Source organism: Siphateles boraxobius, unplaced genomic scaffold, assembly GCF_051911475.1.
Source record: "Siphateles boraxobius isolate OS27281-9 unplaced genomic scaffold, OSU_SipBor_1 31, whole genome shotgun sequence".
In the NCBI taxonomy this organism is placed as follows: Eukaryota; Metazoa; Chordata; class Actinopteri; order Cypriniformes; family Leuciscidae; genus Siphateles; species Siphateles boraxobius.
In genome coordinates, this window is record NW_027508931.1 from 17236248 (window position 1) to 17257127 (window position 20880).

Below are 20880 nucleotides of genomic sequence, written 5' to 3' on the forward strand. Positions count from 1 at the left end.
GAGGCAGATGTGCCTGTAAGCGCTCGCTCACAGCTTTTTATTGAGATGGGAACTATAGCGAATTAGCTCTATGAAATATTAATAACCAATCATAACTTGTTACAATTGATTATGAATATTTGGGTCAGTCGGGTTAACTTGATGTAGCTACATTAACATTAGAACCAATTACTCAGTTCATTCTGTGAACCCTCAATATTGGTTATTAATTAATTAATAGAAATGTACGTTTCCGGGGCATGGGAAATGTCTTTCTTACTAAGTACTACAAAGAGCAAGTAGTTAAGATCGATATGATTAGTGACTCCGAATATGAGCTTAAGACACGGACAACTTTACGTGTGATATGAACAAGACTTTATTAACTAGACTAAACATTTAAACTACTCTAACATACACATACATACATGCATACAGTTTACCAAGGGAAAGAGGGTTGAAGAAGAATACAGGAAAAGAAGATGTTATAACACTGTTTGAAATTCAGCAGATCAACAGCCTTGAGCAAACCATCAGTTTAATTCTATCACGTCCTTTAAAAGGTGTAAGGATACTTAATGTATCAAATAATGAGACTAAGTTTGATACTTGCATGTCTCGCCCATTTGAATTAAACTGTCCTGATGCAATTTGTTGAGGCTCCTGTTGATCTTTGCTGATGTTGTTTTGATGAGAGAGAACCAGTTGAAGTCAGAGGATCTTTGGTGAATGCAAATACAAGGCCACAGCCTGTCACAAGCTTGGGGTCCTTAGAAACTTCTAGTTTAGCAGCATCTTCACATCAGGACTTAGAGACTCAAGGGAGTCAAAAAGCCAAGAGCTTCCAGGGAGACGAGAGAGTCCAGAGAGAGAGTGTCACGGTTTATAATTCACTGTTTTCTTCTTGTCTCGTGTTTCTGTTGTTATATGTGTGGGTGTGTGTGAATGGCCGTTGCCACCCCGTTCCGCTGATCAGCGCTCCAGCTGAGCGTACTCTACTCACCAGCTGCAGCCCATTCACTCGCCTATTTAATCTCACCGCATTCTCCTCTCCTTGTCAGATCGTTGTGTGATGTCTCTAATGTGTGTTGGTCCTGGTCCTGTCGCCGTTTGAGTTCGTGTCCTGTATCTGTCTTCGTTTCACTGGATTACCACCCGGCATTGGATTATTTCACCACTCTGCACTCATCACCTCACCACTCTTCTACCGGACGCCTGATCATCTTGTCCCTGTGTCACCAGTTGTCTTGTGTACTCCGACTTGGAGTGTTACTTAATAAATAGTTACTTGCATCCTTGCTTCCGTGTCCCTGAGCGTGACAGAACTATCTGACCTACTATGGAAGCAGCAAGCGAAACTACACCATTGGAGGACTTCGTTCACTCCAGCATTCAGCGCATGGACCATCAAGAGAAAAACTTGAACGAGACGGCTCACGCCGTTTAAGCGCTGGTGACGCAGGTGTCTGAGCTCACCCAGCAAATACAACAGCTACGAGTTCCCACTGCGCCACCCACACCGGCCGTTCCTCACATCCCACCTGAAGATGCGCCCCAGTCAGAGCCTCGCCTACCAGTTCCTCAGACCTATGATGGTGAGCCAAGTTTTTGTCGAGCATTTCTCACTCTTTGCTCAATGCACTACTCTCTGCAGCCCCGGACTTTTCTTCAGGAAAGAGCCAAAGTGGCATTTGTGCTCACTCTACTTACTGGGAGAGCGGCACTTTGGGGAACGGCGGTGTGGGAGAACCAAGATCCATGCTGCGCCTCGTTCCAAACACTTGCCGCCGAAATGAAAAGAGTTTTCAATAGAGCGGTCGCCGGGAGAGAGGTGGCTCGGATGCTCGCGGAACTCAAACAAGATGAGAGATCGGTATTAGATTACTCTATCGAGTTCAGAACCCTGGCGGCAGAATGTCACTGGAACGAGGAGGCGCAGTGGGACATGTTCCTGCATGGGCTGGCTGACCGTGTTCAAAGGGAGATCTACGCCCTGGACCTACCCACCTCACTAAATGGACTCGTGGATCTGGCCCTTCGAGTGGACGCGAGACTGACCAGGGTCGAACGCCGAGAGTCAGCGGTCCAGCGGCGGGGACGCGGTCAGCCCCGTCTACGATCACGAGCCCATGCAGGTCGGGCAAGCTCGACTTTCCAGGGAGGAGAAGGAAAGGCGGAGATCCCAAGGACTCTGCCTTTACTGCGGAGCAGCAGGACACTTTGCTTACAACTGTCCAGTAAAAGGCCAAGCCAAGACCTCATCTACATCTACGCTCCTCCCGGTAAAACTAAGATGGTCAGGCCACAATCACGACTGTCACGATTCTGGGGCAGAAGGTAACTTCATGGACCATTCATTTGCTCAAAGATTTCATATTCCCCTTTTACCCCTCACCAGTAGGATAGCTGTTTATGCACTCAACGGTCAAGATCTTCCCACCATCGCTCTCATCACCGAACAAGTCACACTCATCACGTCAGGCAACCACGCTGAGACACTGTCATTTTACATACTGGACTCTCCACTCACACCCATTGTTCTTGGACACCCCTGGCTCATCAAACACAACCCCAAAATTGACTGGCAGCAGAAATCAGTGGTGGAGTGGAATAATAAATGTCATGAGTCCTGTCTTGTGTCTGCCTGTTCGTCTGTTGCTGTCTCTATGTTTCAGAGGAAGGCAGTGGACTTATCTAACGTGCCCGCGGAGTACCTAGGCCTGAAGGAAGTGTTCAGTAAGTCTCATGCTGCTTCTCTCTCTCCGCATCGAACCTATGACTGTGCTATAGAGTTACTGTCAGGTAAGTCTCCGCCTAAAGGTAAGTTATATTCACTTTCTGTTCCAGAGAGGGAGGCTATGGAGAAATATATTTCTGATTCTCTAGCATCAGGGTTCATCCGCCATTCCTCTTCTCCAGCGGGGGCGGGGTTATTTTTCGTGGGAAAAAAAGACGGGTCTCTGCGACCTTGTATTGACTACCGAGGGTTGAACAGCATCAAGGTAAAGAATACTTATCCTTTGCCGTTGATGTCTTCAGCCTTCGAGAGGTTGCAGGGAGCGTCTATCTTCACTAAATTGGATTTGCGTAAAGCTTATCATTTGGTTCGCATTAGGAAGGGGGATGAACGGAAGACTGCTTTTAACACCCCCAGGGGGCACTTTGAATACTTGGTCATGCCGTTCGGGCTGTCCAACTCCCCAGCAGTCTTCCAGGCACTCGTCAACGACGTGCTGCGAGATATGGTTGACCAGTTCATATATGTTTACCTGGATGACATATTGATATTTTCATCTTCTCTCCAGGAACACGTTCAGCACGTCCGACGAGTGCTTCAGAGGTTGCTAGAGAATGGGCTTTTTGTCAAGGCGGAGAAATGCGTTTTTCATGCACAGTCTGTTCCGTTCCTAGGCTACATTGTGTCGTTTGAGGGAATTCGCATGGATCCTGAGAAGGTTAAGGCTGTGGTGGATTGGCCAAGTCCAGATTCCCGTAAGGCCCTACAGAGGTTTCTGGGATTTGCCGATTTTTACCGGCGTTTTATTCGCAATTTCAGCCAACTAGCCACGCCTCTGACCGCTTTGACCTCCCCCAGAACTATGTTCAGGTGGTCAGACGATGCTGAGGCAGCGTTTGCCAAACTGAAGAGCCGCTTTGTTTCGGCCCCCATCCTCATTAACCCTGATATTTCACGTCAGTTCGTGGTGGAGGTCGACGCGTCAGAGGTGGGGGTAGGTGCAGTGATATCTCAGCGTTCTCCCACAGACGACAGGGTTCATCCATGCGCGTTTTTGTCACATCGTTTATCCCCTGCCGAACGCAATTAGGACATTGGTAACAGAGAGTTTTTTGGCAGTCAAGTTAGCGTTGGAGGAATGGCGTCACTGGTTAGAAGAGTCGGGGTACCTTTTATCGTCTGGACCGACCATAAGAATTTGGAATATATTAGAACCGCTAAAAGATTGAACTCCAGGCAGGCTCGATGGGCACTTTTTTTCGGACGTTTTGATTTTACTCTCTCGTACCGCCCGGATTCTAAAAACATCAAACCCGATTCTTTGTCACGCATTTTTGATCGTTCCGAACGCCCGTCTACTCCCGAGTATATTTTGCCTGAGACTCTAGTTGTCTCCACACTTGTATGGGAGGTCGAATCGAAGGTCATAACAGCCTTAGAAGGGGTAACGCCTCCGCCCGGGTGCCCACCGAATCGTTTATTTGTGCCGGAGGGATTACGGTCTGACGTCATTCAGTCGGGTAACTGTTCCAACGTGGCTTGTCATCCAGGAGTTAACCGCACTAGTTTTTTAGTCAAGCAACAGTTCTGGTGGCCACTTATGGCTCGTGACATTCACAGTTTTGTTTTGGCTTGCTCGGTTTGTGCCACTGGTAAGACCTCCAATCGACACCCAGATGGGTTACATCAACCGCTGCCTGTCCCTTCGAGACCCTGGTCCCATATCGCTCTAGATTTTATTACCGCCCTCCCAGGGTAACACAGTCGTTTTAACTGTGGTGGACCGGTTCTCGAAGGCGGCTCACTTTATTCCCTTACCCAAATTACCCTCAGCTAAGGAGACAGCGTTGACAGTCGTAGATCACGTCTTTCGGATACATGACCTCCCGACAGACGTGGTCTCCGACAGGGGACCCCAGTTCGTGTCCAAATTTTGGCGAGAGTTTTGTAGGTTACTCGGAGCGACTGTTAGTCTGTCCTCAGGGTTCCATCCCCAGAGCAATGGTCAAACCGAGAGAGCCAACCAGGATTTGGAAAGGGTGTTGCGATGTTTGGTTTCCTAATAAGAATCCTTCCTCATGGAGCCAACAACTGTCCATGGTGGAGTATGCCCACAACACGTTACCAGTGTCATCTACGGGTCTGTCTCCGTTTGAGTGCAGTGTAGGGTACCAGCCACCAATTTTTTCCCGTCTGGAATCCGAGGTCGCGGTTCCCTCCGCTCACGCCTTCGTCCAGAGGTGTCACCGCACTTGGACTAGAGCCCTTGAGACTCTACTTCAGGTGGGGGCGCGCACCAAGGCTAAGGCCGATCGCGACCGGTCAAAGCCTCCCGTATACGTCGTTGGTCAAAAAGTGTGGCTTTCTACTAAGAACATTCCTCTCCGCTCCATTTCTAATAAACTTGCTCCCAAATTCATTGGCCCGTTTACTGTCGCCAAAACCATTAGTCCGGTGGCAGTCCGCCTCAACTTGCCTCTAGTGTACAGGAGGATTCATTCCGTCTTTCATGTATCCAAGATTAAGCCCGTGTTTCATTCTCACATTAACCCGCCAGTCCCGGTTGCTCCCCCGCCGCGACTCGTAGAAGGGGAACCCACTTATTCGGTTAATCGTAATCTGGACTCTAGGCGGAAGGGACGAGGGTTCCAGTACTTGGTGGACTGGGAAGGTTACGGTCCGGAGGAGAGAAGTTGGGTACCTGCTAGAGACATCCTGGATCACTCCCTTATTGATGATTACAATCGACAGGTAAGGGAGTCTGGGAACGCCAGGAGGCGTTCCTAGGAGGAGGAGTACTGTCACGGTTTATAATTCACTGTTTTCTTCTTGTCTTCTTGTGAATGGCCGTTGCCACCCCGTTCAGCTGATCAGCGCTCCAGCTGAGCGTACTCTACTCACGAGCTGCAGCCCATTCACTCGCCTATTTAGTCTCACCGCATTCTCCTCTCCTTGTCAGATCGTTGTGTGATGTCTCTCGTGTGTGTTGGTCCTGGTCCTGTCGGCGTTTGAGTTCGTGTCCTGTTCCTGTCTTCGTTTCACTGGATTACCACCCGGCATTGGATTACTTCACCACTCTGCACTCATCACCTCACCACTCTTCTACCGGAAACCTGATCATCTTGTCCCTGCGTCACCAGTTGTCTTGTGTACTCTGACTTGGAATGTTACTTAATAAATAGAGTTACTTGCATCCTTGCTTCCGTGTCCCTGATCGTGATGGAGAGAGAATGATCTTGATCAGTGATTTTTAAAAGGGTGAAGATGTCACACCCTCTGGGGGTGTGTGAGCCAATAAGAAGTTGTTCCTTTGGAGGGAGATTTTATGACTCTTTGTATTCAGGCAGTACATTTGAATCTGTAATTTCATTGGGTGTTTAACCCTCTGGGGACGGATTGGGTGGTACCACCCAAAATGACATACTTTTACAAATGTGTAATTATCTTAAACACTGTTAATGATAGAGAGGTGTGATCTTTTTTGCCATCTTCCTCAGATTCTGCTGAAAACAGTGATAACAAACTTACCCGGCTTGTATACACACTTCCTTGTTGCGCAATACCACTTATACAATACCAAGGCCAATGAAATCGATGTTGTTTGGCAGATTCACGAGCAACAACCAAAATTGCAAATGGAGGAATATTTTTCTTACCCAATTAGAGGAAGGTTACCATGACGTATTCTAGCAAATCGGAGGACTCTGTAGCCTTGCAAGGGGTGGTACTATATACTATTACGCAAACAGCGTTGAGTGGCAGATACGACAGAAAGCGAACGGACGCGTCGAGTATAAACAAGGCTTTACGGAGCGAGAGCGCACAGAGATATGAGAGAGAGACAGAACAATTATAATATATATATATATATACACACACAATTATAGCATTATTTATTGTTTTAGCACTTTTATGATGGCAAGCAGTAAACGATTTACGGTGGAACAAGCTCTGGAACAATTACTGGAGAGTGACGAGGAGAAAGCATTGCTTAGAAAATTCTAACCATTCCTAAGAAAAACGCCTGGGACTATTTGTAAATAAAGTTAAATTTTTCATTGTTCTTTACACATTTTATTTAACAATTACACATGTCTGTCAAGCAAAGGCTTTGACAAATATATTTTTTTGTTCAAAAACTGTTCACTATTGCTGTGTGATGTGTGATTTACAGAAAAATAAATGCCAAAAATCAAATTTCCGTTTTTGAAATTCTCTAGTTTATGGTACATTTTCACTCATACTTCCTTTATAAACATATTACATGTGTGCTTATGTTAGCTTAGGGTCTTCTGAATCCATAGATACCAAACACCTAGTGTTCCATCTCCATTACATATAGTTTATAAGCCCAAATGTAAAAATAGAGAAAACGGACCAAAAAGAGCTTAGTCCCCAGAGGGTTAAGAAGAATCTTCAAGATTCTTCAAATACCCATGTGTCGCAAAGTTAGCAATATGTAATGTAAATTAACAAATGGGGAACAAAGATTGGAGTTTATAGAGACCAAATATGCCACACATATTTGTATGCAAAGTCTGAAACATTAACCCATTACAGTTTACAAGAAAACATAGGCCAAAACAACATCAGAAGGAAAATCATGAGATGTGAAAATTAGATACGTTTATACATTTCTCAAGTGGTTATATATATATAGAATATATATGATTAACAGGGTTTATTTCTCTTTCTCAGGAGAATTAAGGGAGTGTCACATCTCTCAGGAATTTCCTTTTGAGGTCGTAAAAATCCTTATCTATGTAACAGGACCCCGAGTTCTGCCAGTTTACCGGACTATTCATTAGATAAAATGAATAATTTGTGTGTGTGTGTGATTGGTCCAGATGCCACAGAACTTTATATTTATCTTTGTAAAGAAACGAAATTGCGTGAACAGAAACATTCAGGAGCTCATTAAAATTAATTGAAAAATTAAAATACAGGGCTACTTTATTTCACTTCAGAATTCTAGATCTGAGCTGTAGATATACAAAATAATTTCCTGACTATATACCTGTTCCCTCAGATTTTGCGCCGCAAAACATTCATGAGTCATGACAGCTTTTATCTTGTCCATCCTGGCAAATAATCATGACCACCCAACATGAATTAGATAAATAATTTTAATAGCACAGGCATTCAAAGCCAGGGTCTACAATGTGCATAGTAAAACGATCACTGAAAATAATTTTCGGCGGGAATTAATGTAAACACAGATATCGGATTCCAGTCCTGTCTGAAGTGAATGTAAGCAGGCAGGCCAAAAAATCGGATATGGTCAAAAGATTGGATCTGTGCATTAAGACTTGCAGTGTAAATTCTCTGTTTCAGCTTCATTCGTCATGCAACATTCAGAAGAGCATTTGACACACGGCTGCAGAGCCAGGTGTCAAGAACTATGAATTATGAATTCAAGAACTATGGATTATGAATGCTTTGATGTTAAAGTGAGGGATGTTATATTTTTTTCTGGAAGAGCAAGTCACTCAGTGTGACGCTATCTGATATCCCTTACATTAGCCTCGAGGTGACTGTTCCCTGAGAAAAAATAACGGTTTCTTTAAGATAAACAAGTAATTCCACGGTATGGCAAACAGCTGCACAATTCAGGAATGAAACTTCTCCGAGGTTGCAAAAAACAATGAACTGCCAAAAGAGTTAGTCATTCATTTTAATAATTCATGCAGACATGCTTCATAAGCAGGTGTTATTAATGTCATTCATTATGGGGTTTTGGAAAACATATGAAGCATTATGGAAATGCAGAGCTGCCTAAACCAACCGAGACTCCTTCTATCATAAGTCTTGGATTTTAGCTCTGCATTTCCAGAACATGTTAATGACAACATTCCACAATGACTTCCCTAACTTTCAGAGTGAAATATTCATCAGGAAATAATGTCAGCCGGGACTTTGTAGATGCATTAATCTAATTTATCTTCTATAATTTGATGTGTTTCACAGTGAAGGAGAATATTCAGGTGGAAATAATGTGCAGAGAGAGTATTAGTGTTATTTTAGTGTGTAATGATAAACAGGATGGAAGCAATAGCAAGTGCAGTGGTGTAATGATAAACAGGATGGAAGCAATAGCAAGTGCAGTGGTGTTAAACAATGGTTCACTCAGGAAACTCAGAACAGTCAGATCCATAAATGCAGTACTCAGCGCAAGCTGGCACTCAGTGAGTGAGTGAGTGAGTGAGTGAGAGAGTGTGATGCAAAGACTGAGATGGGCAATCCTGAGGTGCCTGAAGGTGATGACTGTGAACCAGAGGTGAGAACGGGAGTGAAGCAATCCGTATCCAGAGAACGGTAAACACGAGGAACACAGGAACGAACATGGGAAGCATCAAACAACAATCTGACAAACAAGAGACGAAAGACAGGGCATTAAATAGGCTGGTCGATGATCTGCAGCTGCCGCTGATAATGACAATCAGCGGTGAAGCCCACATGAAACAATCAGTGTAACGAGACCCCCACACACCAGACCAGAATGAGATAGCGGATCTACCAACCGTGACGTGTTACATACACTGTAAAAAAATAATCATATATATATATATATATATATATATAATTGTTTGCATGTTTTTTTTTTTACTTTTACTTACTCCCAAAAGTTTTTATATTTTATTTTATAAGTTGTTTTTTTGTTTTTTAAAGATATATTTGGTTTATTTTTATTTCAGTTTAAGCTTTTTATTCATTTCCACTTTTGACTTTAATATATGTGATTTGTTTAATGTGGCCATTGTGATAGCAGCAGCTTAATTATGTCTGAAGTTTTCAGTAGAATCTTATATAAATGCAGCAAATTTTTCAAGCCATATGCAACAATTAAAGATCACCATAAGCAGCTGAATCATTTGAATCCTTATCTTTGCTTTCAGGCTCAGTGGTTGTTGTTTCCATGGCAAGAGGGGCGACTGTTTGGCTGGTAAAGCTATTAAAAGCTCAGGTGGATCAGGGTTTTGGTTCAAGTGACCCTCATTGCAGGTCTGGCACTGGATGGAGGGCGAAACGTGAGCGTATCACTTCAGCCGATGGGCTTGAAATCAGAACTTCACAGTGCAGTGATGAATGAGATGATCTATTGCGTTAATTCATTATTTACTGACACTTACATTTAAGTGTTGACAACCACAGTCGGATTGGTTGAATTTTGTACTGTGAATATTTGAGAAGGTGGTCTGTAGTTGTGTAGATGTCATGAAACCTTAATCATTACTGTTATATGACAGAATATCATGTTACTGCTCATGTTTACTGGTTCTTACTAAGATTCTGATTGGTCATTTGTGGCAATATTAGTATTGTTACATGTACTCTGTATGTTTTTGGTTCAGTCCCTGTGACTTGTGACAGACCTGAGTCCCCGGTCTGTCTTATTAGCAATGTTATTCACCTGTACCCTATTTATCACTTATCTCATTTGTTTTAGTATCTATACTCCCTGTCTTTCAGTCCTTTGTCTGATCTCTTCTATGGCTGCGTTTACACTTGGCATTAACATGCGACCTGTAACCGGATGTTGTCCACATACACATACACATTGAAAAGACAAGTGTACGCATTTCTGATTGGAATGTTATCCGATCCGCGTGTCCAGGTTCGGAGGTAGTCGAAGTGTAATGTAAACGCAATCCAGCCATCGTGTCTGCATTCACAGGTGGACGTCTTATAAATCCCTGCCCAGTCTCCCCGCGTGACTGTCAGAAAATAATGGCCAGTCAGGTCAGACGCAGTTTAGACAAGAAATTAAACTTATTTGAACCTTACAATAAACGTCAATTCTTAAAACAGTTTATTTAGACTTACATGATACTATGTGTGTCATTTTTCATTTTAATTGTGCAACATTATCTGAACGAGGCAATCGCCTGTACAATCACAGTCAGTCATGAGATCTAATGAAGAGCTTCACGCTGCTTTGCCAGAGGAATAATCAGAATTTAAATATTGAATTTTAAATATTGAAGGTTTTTATTGTTTCAGCATGTTTGATCAATCTACATTTTCTGTCAATATAGTCATTGCACCCTAAACCTTAAACCCAGATGATCGATGAGTTATTTTTGTATGATCAACTCTGGAAGTATTCCTTAATTCGTTCAAAAAACTTGATTTGATCTAAGACTGGAGATTACATAGGAAAGTAAAGTGGGTGAGCGAAAGCAATTGGAACATTGTTTGATTTGTATCATCTTTACTCTTAATCTGGGGCCTTTACCATGATGGTAGTTGAACAAACTCAGGGTTACAGGATTAGTTTAGAGTTGACAAAACCAAACCAATCCAACCAGGCTTTGTTGGTACCATAATACTGATCATCAACTTTCTCTGTCAACTCAGGCTTTGATCCTGAGTTTAGGAGTTTAAGTGTGACATCAGTATCGAACAGCCAATCACATGTTGAGAAAGAGTGAAACTGAGATTAATTTCTCGCGAGAGAAGCAACGCAATCCACTTATTAAATAAAAGTATTAAAATATTAAGAATTTAAACAAATTTACACAGCAAGAAGAAAATAGCTATCTATGAAAGAGGACAACTAAAAGAAAAAGTCTCGCTACTGTATATCAGTGCAAGTAAAAGTTGTGAAGTTATTTTATACAGCTGATAAAGGTATAGAGAGAATTGAACATTTAAGCTCACATGTAGTCATTTTATAGCTTCATCTATTGATGCTAAAGCGAATTTATATTACCTTTATATATTCATTCATTTAAACTGCTTAATAATAATTAACTAAAATTGTACATGTGTGATTAAGGGTATAATAATTACATAAATAATTTCTAAGTCATACAAATTTATTATTCTAAATAAGCATCACTAAAAACCAGACGATTTTGTCTTTAAAAATCATTTGCTATGTAGTGACCTTTAATTTGGAGTAGAAACAGGTGGAGTGACTTTATCGCATCAGTCATGTGACACTTTGCTCACAGCTGATTGGAAAAAGTTCGGTTTGCAACCTCTTACCTGGAATATAACCTGCCCCGGACCAGGTTAGCCGTGGAGCGTAAGTTACTATGGTGATGAACACAGCTAAAAGCCAAACCACTTTCATGGTCCCTAAAACCCAGGGTTGACGCAGACTAAACTGAAACATAGCTGGCTAGCCACCTAAACCGGCTTCATGGTATAGGCCCCTTGTGTCGTGCCACATAGCCTACCTAAAATATTATGCAGGAAACAGAAATCCGATCGGTTATCCAGATACAGAGGCTACTAAACGCCCCATGTCCTGATTGGTTGATCCGATCTGCTTGATCGGATCACAGTGATCGCATGTTAATTCCAAGTGTAAACGCAGCCTATGTGTAACTTATGTAAGTGTGTGGATTTTCCTGTCTTCTGTGATAACCTCCTATGGTTTATTAAAAGACTATATTTTGGAATTCTCCCTCGTTGTGCAACTTAGGGTTACGTGACAGAAGATCGGACCATAACAGTTTATTATTTGTTATTAAAGTTAACATAAAGTCAAAACTATCACATTTACTTGCTTAATATACAGTACAGTATGTTCTTATTGTGAACAATTCAGCTGTGCACAACACTTTATTCCAAGTGAAACGTTTGTTTGTTTGTGAGTCTATTTGCTCTCCATTTAATCTAATTGTCTTGTAAAAAGAGTTGAGATATTATATGCATCTCAGTGGTGATGTTTTTTCTTTCTTGTGGTGTCCTCTTGGTGACAGTGTTATTTTAGTTATAATATATTTATTTTATATAATAACCCTGTTACATATTGATGAGTTTGTGGAATGTCTTCAGACACTAATGCTTAATACGGTACTATGTTACTGTGTCTCAAACCAGATGCATGTCTCATGTTTTTTCCTTTCATTTGCAGAGCATGACAAGCATCGTCTATGCAAGAGCACAGAGTACATGAATTTGCACTTCAAAGTCAAATGGTTCCACAACGAGTACGTCAGAGACCTGCCCGCCTTTAAGGGAATTCCTCCAGAGTATTCCCTGTAAGTATCCCATGTTTATTTCCTCCTCTCTTGTTCTCTTATAGTATTAAAACCATTGACTTGTAGTCTCTTCTAAAATGAGGAGTCAAGTTCCCCTTTCATGTAAAAAATAAATAAATAAATCATATTCCATTTGATGTTTACACAGTTTGGAACTCTATACCTTGCACTATCATATCTTCATGCACATTGCTTGTTAGACATTATTTAATTATGTCCATACAACAACTCATTTATTTTTTAATTTGTGTTTTGTTATATATATATATATATATATATATATATATATATATATATATATACATACATACATGCATACATACATACACACACACATATATATATATATATATATATATATATATATATATATATATATATATACATGCATACATACATACACATATATATATATATAATATATATATTTTTTTTTTAAGCTGTTAGACAACCAAATCTAGATTTGGTAACACTTTACAATAAGGTCACATTTGTTAACATTAGTTAATGTATTAACTCACATTACCTAACAATGAGCTATACATTTGTTACAGTAATTATCAGTCTTTCTATCAATCTTTAATTAGATAATAAAAAACACGACTCTTCGTTGTTTGTTCATGTTAGTTCACAAATACAACAAAATAATGTTCCCTATCAATCGTGTAACGAGTTAGCTCAAAGAGGAAATATTAATAATCAATCATAACTTGTTATGATTGATTATGAATATTTGGGTCAGTGGATTAACTTGGATTAATATTTGGATTAACTTGATGTAGCTAAATTAATATTACAATCAATTAATCAGTTTGTCCAAACAAACTCTTTTGATTATTCATTTATTCTAAGAAAAGGGTATCTTTCATGGCCACAGAAAAATAATTCTTTCTTAGCATGTACAGCGCTTAGAGCAAGTAACCAGATCAAAATCGTAAATAAACTTTGTTTGTAAGCAGAGAATCAGAACCAAATACATTATTATTAACTAAGTCACAAACACAAAACTAACATACAAACAATTACAGAGACATTGGATAGATGGTTAAGGTGACAGAATGAATCCGGAAGCAGGAAATGGAATTATGGAAAAGATCGATTTAACTATGAAAAGAACCATCAGCTTATCATTTTCAAAGCCCCTCATTAAATGTATACTTGCATGGCCTTTGCAGTGGACACAATTCTTAAAGCTACACTGTGTGATTTTTACCCCCATCTAGCGGTGAAAAGGTATATGACCATCCAGTGAATATTAGTTTCTGTTCCTCTCAATTCCGATTTCGTTTTAACTCCTACGGTGGCCAATGTAGTCCAAGATTGGAATGCAGCATTACAACTGCATTATCACATTAGGCTACGTTAATTGTGTATAAAGTAAAATAAATGAAAAATAACTAAAATTTAAAGTGCCTACATATAACTTATAGCCTACAAATTATAGCGCCATTAAAATATTAATCACATGTTATCCGTCATAGAACACGGATTTATGTTACAAGGTAAACAATACTTTTCATCATTGACGCGAGGAAACCTATCCTAGATGTCGTTCTAGCGTTATGCACAGCACACCATGATATAATTAGCCAAGCAACTTCCAATATACACAAACAGGCTTAATTAACGTTACCTGTCGAGAAGAAAGCAGGCAACGTCGGCATCCTTTTTAAAATCGTTGCTCGTCATGAGCTCTTTCCATCTTGGAAAGGCCACTCCAATATTTACTTTTGTCTTGTTGATTTGCCTGTTGCGTTGCCGTCTTAATTCTCTTTTTCGCTTCCTTGGCGACTCTGATACGTATCCTCGAGAATAAGAGTGATCCTCCATCAGCAACAGACTTTCAAAAAGGCTTTCAGGTTTTTATATATCAGTCTCAAGCAATCCCCCTCTTGAGATTCGACACTGTGCCATCGAGTGTTAAAACGCGAAAGGCGAAGCTTGAATTAACGGGTATGTCCCTCTTTGGCTAATGTACTTTCAAGATGGAGGGGCAACATGGCGACCGACATTAGAACCCCCCACCCGTATGTATTTTCAATGGCATATTATACACTCACGAGAATACTTTATTACTTGAACGAAGTAAATATACATTAATGAGCACATATATTTTGAAAGAACTAAGTGTTTTTAGCTAAGAATAAACTAAAAAAGTTACACAGTGTAGCTTTAAAGTTGTTGAAAATTGAAGTTGTTGATGGTTCCGTCAGTGTCAAATGTTGACGTTGCAATCATTTTCTTCTCCGTTGGATGAAGAAGATATGATGAACTTGCATGGTTAGTTCGACTCTGTTCTCATGGCTGGAGTGCAGATTGTGGCCTGCCGGCCCTGGGCCTGAGAGGACACGCAGAGCAAAAGGTGGGAGTTGCGATGGACTTCTTCTGCGTTGAATGAAGATGTTGTGCCAAACTCCTGAGGTTGTCCTTGATGCTGTTGTGGTTGAGAGAGTCCTCTCTCTCCTGAATGAGCACATGGCTGGTTGTGAGTCAAGGCCTGCTGCCCTGGGGTCTGGGGCCTGGTGGGGCCCCGCAGGACAGCAACCTCAACGTACGAGAGTAGGCCAAGAGAGGGAAGGGCTTGTGGAGGTGCAATTTGAAGCCTGAGAAAGGTCCCACCTCTCAGGGTTGGTTCAACCAATAAGAAAGGTAGTGTTTCCAAGCGGGATAATTTGATTTATGGATCTTTTGTTTCAAGCGTGCTCATTTGCATGTGCAGCTGGATTGGTTGCTGATGAAAAAACTATGAAAGATTCTCGTAATACTAATATGTTGTTGTTATCGACATATCATGTACACAGTCATTTCGAGCTTCAAAGTACCAATTTATAGAGACCAAACATTGTATAGGTGAGGTTACATTGACCTTTGGTTCTATCATAAAATGCACAGTATCAAAAATAAAAATGAATAGAGTTAAAAAACACTACACAAAACGGTAAATCCTTCACACAATTTAATTCACGCACAACTGGGGTGCATGTTCCTTTATAGATCAGTTTGCCTATGATTAATGCAGAAAAGTTTGTTTTAAAGTCTGTTTCTGTCTTCTCTGTCTGGATCACGTGATGACATTATTAACAGCAATAAAACCAACATATCTGATCGTAGTCATGGTAACCAAAGACCCTTCTTGCCCTTGTTGGGGGAATGGGACCACAGATCCCAGAGTGAGTTTTAAATATTATTTGTTAACTATAACAAATAATTGTGTCTGATTTGTCTCAGTCGTTACAGATGGTCACTCTGGTGTACGTCGTGACCAACAAATAGGAATCTCGCTAGAGAGGCCAATCTACTTTGAGTGAAACTAAACGAGCCAATGCACATTGGCGTGCAATCATTTGCATCAGCTGTTCAGCCTCGCAGCACGGGTTTATAATGAGCAGCTGGTGAGATTGCACTTCAGCTTTTTGCTTCGTAGCCGAGCACTTCGATGCCTTCTATCAAGACTGTGAAGTCAAGACGAGCCTTTCTTGTACCTCTCTCAGGTCAACTGGAAAAAGAGCAAACTCTCCCCTGTGCAGAGGATATCTTTTCTCGGATATCTTTTCTCGGTATGGAAATGGATTCGGTCGCACAGACAGCGCACCTCACAGAGGAACGCGCTCAGTTGGTGCTGAACTGCTTGAACACATTCAAAGGCAGCACGGCAGCCCCACTGAAATTCTTTCAGAGGCTCCTGGGGCATATGCTGGCAGCAGCAGCGGTAACCCCGCTCGGCCTGCTTCATATGAGACCGCTTCAGCACTGGCTTCACGTCCGAGTCCCGAGATGGGCGTGGCATCACGATACTCACCGGCCACTGCCAGCTGTTTTACTCCCTGACAGAGGGAACACTCGGCACGGACGCACTGGCACACAGCTGGCCCGGGGCCTCCGCAAATATGCGTTTTCCCCAGTGAACCTACTTGCGCAGACAGTGTGCAAAGTCATGGAGGACGAGTAGCAGGTCCTTCTGGTGGCTCCCTATTGGCCCACCCGGACTTGGTTCCCAGAACTCATGCTCCTCGTGACAGTCCCTCCATGGCCCATTCCTCTGAGGAAGGATCTTCCGACTTACCCTATGGCACCCGCGTCCGGACCTCTGGAAACTCCATGTCTGGTCCCTGGACGGGACGCGGAGGTTCTAGGTGACTTAACCCCAGAGGTACTTAACACCATCACTTATGCACGGGCACCGTCCATTAGACGTGTGTACGTCCTGAAGTGAAACCTGTTCGTCGAGTGATGTTCTTCTTGCCGAGAAGAACCCTGAAGATGTTCGATAGGGTCTGTGCTTTCCTTCTTGCAGCAAGGGTTGGAGCGAAGGCTGTCTCACTCCACCCTCAAAGTACATGCTACAGCTATTTCAGCATATCAAAACCACATAGATGGCAAAACAGTAGGAAAGCACGACCTGATCGTCAGGTTCCATACCCTCTTGGGACATTTCCCTGGTGCTTCGAGCACTTCAGGATGCTCCCTTTGAGCCTTTGTAATCAGTAGACTTAAAGCTTCTTTCCATGAAGACTTTTCTGCTGGTTGCATTGGCCTCTGTCAAGAGGGTAGGTGACCTGCTGTGATTTTCGGTTGACAAATCTTGCCTAGAGTTCGGGCCGGGTGACAACCACATAGTCCTGAGACCCCAGCCTGGCTATGTGCCCAAGGTTCCTACCACTCCCTTCAGGGACCAGGTAGTGAACCTGCAAGCGCTGCCCTTGGAGGAGGCAGACCCAGCCCTGACTTTGCTCTGTCCCGTACGCGCTGTGCTTTTATACGTGAACAGAACTCAAAGTCTCAGGACCTCAGACCAGCTCTTTGTCTGTTACGGAGGCCAGCAAAAGGGAAAGGCTGTCTCCAAGCATAGGATGGCCCACTGGGTAGTGGATGCCATCTCTTTGGCTTACCAAGCACAAGGCGTGCCCTGCCCACTCAGGTTGCATGCTCACTCCATGAGAGGCGTTGCATCCTCCTGGGCGCTGGCACTTGGCTCCTTGCTAACAGATATCTGTAGAGCTGCGGGCTGGGCGACTCCTAACACGTTCGCTAGATATTATAGCCTACGTGTAGAGCCGGTCTCCTCCCGTGTTCTCACCCTAAACGGGTAGAAGCACTGAGAGGTCCGGCTCAGGTCGGGTTGCTGCACCCTATTGTGCACCCTTATTACTCCAGAGTGAAAAACCTGTTGAGTCCTCCAACACCCTCGGCCCGGATATGGCAGAGTGTCCGGTGCCAGGCCTTTATCCGCTGAATCCTTGAGAACCGGGTCTAGGCTGGGTCCCATATGTGTGACCCTACGGGGATCCCATATGTGTATATTTCTCCACGGCTGCTCCTATCGGAAGCCCGTTTCTTTCCCTTGGGCTCAGTATTCATATGTAGTACAACCTTCGGGCTAGTCCATGTGTATTTCCCTCACACCTCTTCAAGAAAGTTGCTACCGCAGCGTTTTCCTTCCTAACAGAAAGGGCACGCTTTCCCAGTGTTATCCAATGTCTCACTGTATGGGTTATCACGGAACAACAGTGACAGATTCACTCTGTGTAAGCCTCGTCCTATCGTCCTTTCAGGCAAGAAGGGGTAGAGGCTTGCACAGGGTACTGGATGGGGTGTAGCATATGTGGCGCTTTGGTAGGGAGTCCTATTCGTCGCTCATGACTTACGTAAGAGTGACCGACTAATAGGGAACGTCTCGGTTACATATGATAACCCTCGTTCCCTGAAAGAGGGAACGGAGATGTACGTCCTGTCACCACATCTGCTGCTGCTCGCCGGGGCGGCCAGCTTATCTGACTTCGCTCCTCAGCAAAAAACTGAAGTGCAATCTCATTGAAGTGAAGTGCTGCTCATTATATACCCGCGCTGCGAGGCTAAACAGCTGATGCAAATGATTGCACGGCAATGTGCATTGTCTCGTTTAGTTTCACTCGAAGTAGATTGGCCTATCTAGTGAGATTCCTATTCATCGGTCACAACGTACGAGTCTGTTCCCTCCTTCAGGGAACGAGGGTTACCACATGTAACCGAGACGTTAACAAATACATCTTTTGATTTTAATAATGTATTAGTAAATGTTGAAATTAACATTAACTAAGAATAAAACATGCTGTAGTAATATTTTGTCCATACTTAGTCCATGTTAACTAATGTAGTTAATTAACTAATGTTAACAAATGAAACAGGTTACAAATTTTTTTTAAGGGTAATTATACATTTAAGTATTGATTAATATTAATTAACTACATGAAGAGTTATGGTTAGGATTAGGGTTTGGTTAAGGCTTAGTTGCATGTAATTATGGATCATTTATAGTTGTTACTATATTAACTGCATATGACCAGTGTCACTAAGACACTAAAATAAAGTGTTTCCTTATATTTTTGTATGTTTATATTAAAATAATATCTATTTATTACACGGGTCTCTAAAATGCTTGATTGATTGGTCACTCTGAAGTCAGATATTCCCGGATATTGACCGTCGTCAATAGCAGCGCTTTATAATTCCACTCATTCAGGTATTTGAGGGCCGGTGCTACTTTCATGTCTCTCATATCACGTTTCATTCAAATACAGCCATTGCCATCTTGTGCCTAAGTTATCAACTGTATTTATTGTAAAATGAAACCAGATGATTTCAATATGAATAGTAGGTAATGGTAAAATTGTTGTTTAATGCTTTGTATACTGTTAATAGGACATTAGATAATAAACAGGTAAGATTTTAAAATGGTTCTTCTCACATCAATATTTCATGTCCACGTCATCATTTATGTGGTGAAAAGCTGTGTAATAAGTGATACGACTGCATTATCCCTTAAGTACCCCTTTGGTGAAAATCACGTTTTTAACGTTGTTTATATGTCTATGTGGTGTTTTAATACGCTTTAAAGGCCATTGCACAGATAGAAGCCAACAAACACCAACAGACACGTTCGTCTGGATTTCCCTGTTGGCATTGGTCTGGGTTTGTTTTCACCCGACTAAACATGTTCAATCAGCATTTATCGGGTCTTGGAATGTCTGAGCAGTGATGATTTTCCAACAAACTCTGACGTACTCTAATGTAAACATCCTTTATTGATATGAAAATACCCCAAACCTCATGAAAATCACACACAAACCATATACAGTAGTAACATTTGAAGTGGATCAAAACCTTTCATCAAAGTTATACATGAATTTTGAACAATACCCGTTCTTGTCTTAGGACAACTTTGATGAACTATTTTTGATGAACTTTTTTGATCCACTTCAAATGTTGACTACTGTACTATCGTAAGTGTGTGTTTATTAGCTTCATGTTTCATGCGTAGAAACATTTCTCTGGGAAGTGTAAACACAAACAGACAGCACAGGGGGCCGCCAATGGTCATCAGATCGCATAAATCAGTGGATAATGAATATAAATGATGATTCTGTCGAAAAAATATGAAGTAAGCGCATATAAATGTATCAATATTTCTCCAAGTATACGCACTTTTGGACTAAAAGCCATAATGGACACTGTTCAGTGCAGCTATGTGAACATAAATAAACTGCAGCAGACATGACTGAATGTCAATGCATGTTGTTATTCTATTCAAATTATCATAAGTTACTGATTATTTTGCACTTCTGACATACATTAAGTTTATCCTGTCACTGTAACCGAATTTTATAATAAACAGTGGACAAATATCAAATCTGGATGATTGAATCTTTCAAATAAAACAGTTTGTCTAGATCAACTGCAGTTTTCTGCATAAATTCGAGTAGACTCCTTGTGTTTCTCGTCGCAGCAACTACAGCTTCACCCACAACCTCTTTCGTTTTGTTGAAAAATCACATGTAAAGACAGTCTGACTCGAAGTTTGTCGGTGTCTGTTGGTACAGTGTGAACATGACACTTATTAGTGGGTGCTTGCCAAAGGCAAAGCACTCACTATTGTTAACTTAACTTATTCTTATTAACTTATATTGTTAACTTATTCCACTTTTTTTTCGGCACACTACTCCTTCCGCAGTTTTTGTCACAGACCCATGAATGAGGTGTCAAAACATGCAGCCTATTTAGGAGAGGTGTGCTATGACTTTTATAAGCAATGGGGGGTACGATGTTCGCTCCGCGGGCCAAAAACGGCCCAAAAGAAGGCATAGATTTAACATTGTGAAAAAATTTGAAGTTTCATAGCTCAGAGCGAGGATT

At 41.9% G+C, this 20880-nt stretch overlaps 1 protein-coding gene across 2 annotated transcripts in view; it reads left to right on the forward strand.

Moving 5' to 3' along the window:
* unc13c (unc-13 homolog C (C. elegans)) overlaps positions 1-20880 on the forward strand; it is a 265168-nt gene that overhangs the window by 187431 nt on the left and 56857 nt on the right. For both annotated transcript variants that reach the window (XM_077193956.1, XM_077193957.1), the window contains exon 19: positions 12585-12711. In XM_077193956.1, coding sequence (XP_077050071.1) covers positions 12585-12711 — 127 coding nt within the window. The remainder of the gene's footprint in view (positions 1-12584; positions 12712-20880) is intronic.